Raw genomic sequence first — 6,945 nt, 5'->3', positions numbered from 1 at the left:
TTGGCCCCACCGTTGACTCGAAGATGGGAGAGAGCCGAGGTCAGAACGCGAAGGGACTTTTATTCTGTCCTACAGGGAATCAGTCCCAAAGCTGCACGGCTAACGGGGAGGATCCTGGACTGGCTGATGGACTCGGGGAAACTGCCGATGTACGGTCTGGCCAGGAGGCTGGAGCTGGAGCTCGCAGTCTGATACCCTTTCCTTCGAAGGCCAAGAGGCATTCCCACTTTGTGTTTGCAGGATCGCACACTGATCGTTTCCTTGATTGTCGATATGGGTTTTTCATCCGGCCCACGAGGGCGCGGTTTTCCTGTATAGTAAGTTGTTGAAGGTCCGGCACGCCCAAGGGCACAGCGGTGTAGGAATAATAATATTATAGTGCAAATTCTGAGGGTACGGAGGGTACAAAGGGAGGAGTGCGATATAAGTGTTTAAAACCAATGGTCGAACTAACGACGATAGTAAGGAACTCTGATCACGATCGCACTTTCCTTTCACCAACCCTGGCCATTATTCTGCCCTGTACGGACTACAGCAGGCGGTGGACCAAAGGGTTAGGGTACAACGTGGATCTTTCTCCGGTAGGCTCACTCTGCATCCCACTATTCCCCCAGAACAAACTTAAAGCTCTTCATATCCACTCGCTACGGAGGTAGTTCACCTCATCTTCAATTAGGTTGACTCTGAACATCACCATTGACCCCTCAAATGGCCTTCCAAGTCCACTCGAGTCTGCGTCATATACGCTGATCTGCTGTGTTCGCGCTAACGGCCCCTATGACTCGTCGCCGGGAGTTGATCCAACGAAACCGCTTGGAGCGAAGATCACTAAGGCAATGAATGAAAATGAGCGATTGCGAGGTTGGATCCACCGCCGTCGATTCGAAGCCCGCCGACAACCCTCCGAGTCGCAGCTAGTACGGACAACACCTACTCCTTTTCTCGGCTCACAACGACCCAAATGTGCATCAAGCTTGGACGTTCCATGGAATCCTCCTCCTGTGTAAGGTATACTTCCTAGCTCTTCTCAACACTTCCTAGCTCTTCTCAAATGCGAGCTTACTCCGAGCTGCTGCTGCATCGCATATCCCGCTTCCCGGTGACTCAATGTCCTAGTTTAGCATCCCGCCTGCGGAGATACCACGGGGGAACAAAACGTGGAGGGGCGGCTTACATGTTACCGCACATGCACCTAAGGGACTAGTGTGATCCTTCGGGACCTTAGGCCGACAGGAAGCCGGAGGTATTAAGATGACAACAGTGCCGTCAACCTGCTATCGCAGTCCTTTAGGGGCGTCGCGAATAATCCACACCAGCTACTTGACATGTCTTTCGAAAAGCCTCACGACATTCTGTTCCTCACCAAAGAGGAAGCAGAACGCATCCGAAATGTGGTCAAGGAGAGATTCAAGAAATGTTCTCAGCTCACTGGTCATGCGCGCGAACCGAGAGACTCGAAATCAGCAATCAGTCAGGCTACTGGTGCCTCGCTCATGGCAGACATGGGCAGTATGGCCCTCTCACAGTTTAAGGAGAGCAAAATGCCCGCTTTGACCGTTGGGCAACCATATCAACCATGCATAACCCCTTGGAACGGTTTACAGTCAATGAAGCTTTCCGAGCTCCGTCTCGAGACCCACCATCGCCGCTGTCACCTTGCTATCAAGCGCGTCAGTCCCGTGGTGACGCACGCAACAAGGTCATGGACCATTGTGCAGGACGAAGCCGGGGATACAGAGCGCCTCGAGATCGTCCTGCACAAGACGAGACACAGCAAGGAGGTGCTCGAGTCAGCATTGTCCTTTATTCTCAGAGAACCCTACTTCACTCTCACCGAAGAAGGCGAACCGACACTGAGAGTCGATCATCCGTCAGATATCATCGTCCTGTACGAGCGAGAAAATCCCCAACCGCAAAGCCACAGCCCAGTCGAACCCGAGGAAGCAGCCAGCTCCTACAAACAAAAAGGCAACGCCGCCCTCCAACAAGGCAACCTCCCTCTTGCCCACCACTATTACACCACCGCCCTCGACCTCCTGACCGCCACCTCCTCCCCAAACCCAACTCTTACCCGTGATCTACACCGCAACCGCGCCTACGTCAACCTCCTCATCGGGCATTTCACCGCCGCCAAATCCGACGCCCTCTCCGCGCTCATCCCGCAACCCGCCGAGAACAACGTTCAAGCTGCCGAACTCAACGGCAAGGTCTACTTCCGGGCCGCCACGGCAGCATACAACCTGCGCCAGTTCGAGGACGCACAAGATTTCTTTGAGAAACAACTTGCGCTAATGCCCGCCAATAAGGCGGCAGCTTCCAATCTTGCCAGGACTAAGGCCCGGTTGAGGGAACAGCGAGAGGGCGTGTATGACTTCGCTGCGATCAGAGCTTCTTTGGCGGGGGGTAAGACCAAGGGTGAAGTGGACGCAACGAGTTTCGTTAGCTATACTGAGGTCAGGGAATCCCCCGGCAAGGGACGAGGGTTGTTCACGGTGAAGAATGTGGCTGTTGGAGAAGTGATCCTGTGTGAGAAGGCATTTTGCGTGGCGTGGAGGGTGCAGACGGCTGTGACGTGCGATGTGAGAGATGACAGGATACGGGTGGCGGCTGTTGGACTGGAAAGGGCGGTTGTGGAGAGGTTGATGGGCAATCCCTCAGAAATAGGCATGGTGATGGATCTGTTCGGGGACTGGGACGGCGGTGCCGCGAGTGGGTTGCAGAAGACGGTGGATGGGCCGGTTGTGGATGTGTTTCGGATTCATGATATTGTGGCGAGGAATGCGTTTGGGCTGGGGCAAGACACTGGCAACGCCGGGCTGTGGGTGCGGGCGGCTTACATCAACCACTCGTGCATTCCGAACGCCGAGAGGGAGTTCATTGGGGACTTGATGGTTGTTCGTGCGGTGAGGGACATTGCTGCTGGCGAAGAGATTGTGCTTAGCTACGATGAGTCAGGCGACTATGATGCGAGACAACGGTCGTTGCTGACCACGTGGGGTTTTGAGTGTGGTTGTGCTCTTTGTGCAGCCGAAAAGGGGGATGAAGTCAGTGTTCGAGAGAAAAGAAAGAGGCTGACGAAGGAGGCGGACGATTTCATCAAGACAGTGCCGCGGACTGCCCAGCGGCTTGCCATACTCAAGGCTCGGCGTCTGGCAAAGGCGATCGATGAAACATATGAGGCCGAGAGGTTCAAAGGGTTACCTCATCTGGCAAGCCGAGGAATCCGGCAGTGGCTAGCGAAAGGAACATCTTGATCATCGGTCGGGCGAGTTTGTTTAAGTGGAGCCCATGACGGGGGCAGACATAAGAAGCAATGGAAGATCGAAGGGGAAGGCAACGATGGAGATAAGGATCAGGGACAAGAAAGAAGGATTATGTTCAAGAAAGTGAAGGTGAAAGAAAAGCGCAAGAAAACGAAATTGAAAGACGCAGAAAAAGAGGAGAAACCATAAGAGAAATAAACAGAGAAATACGCAACTTCCACCCTAACTGACAAACCAGGGCTGAATTGTATTGTTGGAACCGAGTCCTCCAATTCCACGGGTGCAAGACTACGTGAAACTAACTGGAAGTTGCGATAGATAGCTTGGGACGATATAACAAGAATGGCCTCTGAAGACTGGAACTGTACTTGTTACGGGAGCCCCGCATACAGCCCAGCCTTGCAAACCGTCCAGACCCATATGGTGCAGGGTTTTTACCCTGCCCACCATCCACCACTACTGCCACAGACAGAGCAGACACTTCATATCACCCAGATTCACTGCCATTGCAAGAGTACTAATAGGGAAACATGCGAGCGGGCGGGCATTTGGAGGCGGAACACAAGCGAAGCACAGTCCTTTTACTTGTACACGCGTCTGAGTGTTGAGTCAGCCTCGAAGGGGCGAACGCCGCCAGCTGAAGACAACACAATATTGAGTCGTACGGCCTTCGAACTCCTGGTTGTCCTGTGATCCCTTTCTGTTCGCTCCAATGATATAAATCCCCAGATTGACCGGAATGTACATTACTTTCCAAACCTTACAGGTTCTCCTCAGTTTATTTTTATTCTTACTCCGAGCCAATAATCCGCTGAGAATCACCCGAAGGTCGTCGACACCATGGCGACACGCCTCAGTACTTTGAGAAACACAGGGGATGGCACGGTCCTTATCTCGGAACATAGGAAGGCTATTTAACGAAACTCTCACGACTAATCTCGAACCAGACTCTAAGTATCAGTACGAAGGCCCCGGGGATACATTGTTGATATTCACATTGCTCCGCCTGGCCGTCCGCAAAGGGGAGATCACGCGAGCCAGCAAACGAGCAGCCTTACGGCGTGTTATTCTCCGCGATGATGACTGATTTACTCGATTCTTCATTACCGTTATCAAATCCCCAGCTTGCTCTTCCCATGTTGAGGAGCTTCACTGCCACCCAGCGCTGCTCAAAGATCAGATTATAGATCAGATTTATCAGTCCAGATTAGTCCAGTCGATTCAGATCGGCCATTTCTTCAGATCAGTCAGATCAGTCAGGGCGCAATCTAAATCTGATAATCTGATAACTACCTAGTTGGCAAGTTAACTATCTGACTCCTGTTTTAACCTTACTCCTGGACCCTTCACTTCGGCTGTGAGAGAGGTAGATGGGCGGGTCGGGGATTATTTCTTCCAGTCCCGACCATGCCTTGTCGAACGCTAAATTGTGGATCTGACGCGTCGGCCTGTCTACTGTTTACACGCAGCACGCGCGCGTGTGGGTGTGTATGACAACCATCGAGGTTGATCAGATCCGGCAGTCCAAGACACCCCAACCTCGCAATGTTGACTGCTGCACAGAGCGGCCACGCAACTTCTGCTACAGATGATACCAACGACGTTGCAGCAGTCTTCCTCTCTCGACCTCGATCTCGACTACGCTCCATTGCAAAGCAGTACGACGAAGCTGCGCAGCAAACCATCACACATACCGACGAGCCCTACAAGATCATTTGGGGGAGCCGAATCTTCATCATTGCTGGTGTTTTCAACAAGAAAAAGAGCCGTGGCCGTCGTTCCTGGATTACTCGAGAGGGTTGGTTTCTCACGGAGTTGACGACCACTGGAAAGGTCAAGCAGGATGTCTGGTGCTGTCGACGCTGCGATGTCTACGGCAAGCCCCAGTTTTTCAGCGCTCAATCGACCTCAGCCTCGCAGGGACACCTTCTAAGGCTAGTAAATCCCCTATCGTCGGTCTCATCACATTGCTAACGGTTACAGGTCCCACAATATCGCCGAAGACAACCCTAGCCGGCTAGACAACGAGATGACCGTCCTTGACCTCCAGCGACAAGCCAGCAGCTGCTCGACCCCTTCTAGCATTTCTCAAGCAAAACTCAGTCGGGCCCGGGAACTTCTAGTGGGCTACATTGTCGACTGCGACCTGCCCTTTACTGCTCTTGAGAGTGTCTACATCAAGGAGCTGTTAAAGCAGCTAGACCCCGGATTTGCCCAAGAGCTCCCTCAGAGTAGATCGACAATTGGAAGGGATATTAAGGAGATCTTTGAGTCGAAGATGACGGCGGTCAAGGCTGACCTGACGAAAGCCCTCAGCCAGATCCATATCAGCTTCGACCTTTGGACTTCTCCAAACAACCTAGCCATGATCTCAATCTTTGGGCACTTCATCAACCAAAAGAAAAAGCCCCAGAGCAGGCTGCTGGCCTTCCGTCGACAGCCAGGGAAGCATTCCGGGAATCACATTGCTCTCACCATCCAAGATATTCTCAAGGCTTGGGGAATCAGGGACCAGGTCGGTGTCTGCATCGCCGACAATGCAGGGAACAACGACACATGTCTCAAGGCCCTCTATCCGTCCCTGGATCCCACTATGACTGACCGAGATATCAAGGCACGTCGAATGCGATGTTTTGGTCATGTCCTCAATCTTGTTGTCCAGGCTTTCCTTTTTGACCAGGATGCTGCTTGCTTTGAGAGGGATGCTTATACCCTTGCCCTTTGGAGCGACGACGAGGCTGAACTAGCACATTGGAGAGCAAGGGGACCTGTTGGAAAGCTTCACAATGTCGTCAAGTTCATCAGGGCGTCGCCGCAACGATCTGAGGCATTCCGACAGCATGCTAAGGAAGCCCAGATCTTAGACGACTATCAGTTGTCAGAGGAGCCGACCTGGGACCTTGGCCTCAAGCAGAACAACAGCACGCGTTGGAACTCAACGTATCTGATGATAGAGAGGGCTCTCAGGAAGAGGGACGATATCAACAGCTTTGTCTCAGGGCTTGATCTTGAATCTGATGATGATAAGCGGATCCCTGATGCTGACAAACTAACCGCCGACGACTGGAAGTCCCTCATCGAGATCAAGACAATCTTAGAGCCACTCTACAAGCTGACAATGAAGACCCAGGGATGGGGGGTGGCTGGAACCAGTGGTCGGCTTTCAGATGTCCTGATGGGGATGGAATATATATTGGGACATCTTGAAGGTTACAAGACTCTGTACGACAATGATCCGGATCTTGGAGCTGCTCGAGCAGCTGAAGCTACGGCGGATCTACCGCGGAATCAGGCAACGAGGCTGTCACAGCTTCGGTCGACACAGCGGCTGCGCTTCAATGCAGGGGCCTTGCCTTCTCATGCCCGCGACGAGTACGTCACAATGCCTAACAGCGACGGTCTGTTGAGACTTCAGGCTAGAGAGAGGGCCAGCATTCGGGCCAGCATCAACAATGCCTGGAAGAAACTTGATGAGTACTATACGAAGCTTGCGGATTCCCCTCTGTTCGCTGCGGCTATCATTCTGGACCCAAACCTCGGCCTTCGGTGGCTGCGGCGCCGATGGAGGGATCCTGAACAACATGAGTGGCTCGTTGCTGCAAAAGATGGTCTCAAGGAATACTTCGACCGCTGGTATTGCAGCTCTGATGACCCCCAGCCTCAGGGTCGATCTGTCTGTCGA

General features: G+C 52.8%; 1 protein-coding gene across 1 annotated transcript; it reads left to right on the top strand.

The window, feature by feature from the left end:
• Positions 1-1,245: 1,245 nt before the first annotated feature.
• N657DRAFT_649890 (uncharacterized protein) lies at positions 1,246-3,464 on the top strand. The gene has a single exon (XM_062793822.1). The coding sequence runs from the start codon at positions 1,326-1,328 to the stop codon at positions 3,252-3,254; it is 1,929 nt and encodes a 642-aa protein (XP_062643517.1). The 5' UTR covers positions 1,246-1,325; the 3' UTR covers positions 3,255-3,464.
• Positions 3,465-6,945: the final 3,481 nt, after the last annotated feature.

Source organism: Parathielavia appendiculata (genome assembly GCF_033297405.1).
Source record: "Parathielavia appendiculata strain CBS 731.68 unplaced genomic scaffold N657scaffold_23, whole genome shotgun sequence".
NCBI lineage: Eukaryota > Fungi > Ascomycota > Sordariomycetes > Sordariales > Chaetomiaceae > Parathielavia > Parathielavia appendiculata.
This window is presented reverse-complemented; position numbering and strand designations above follow the sequence as displayed.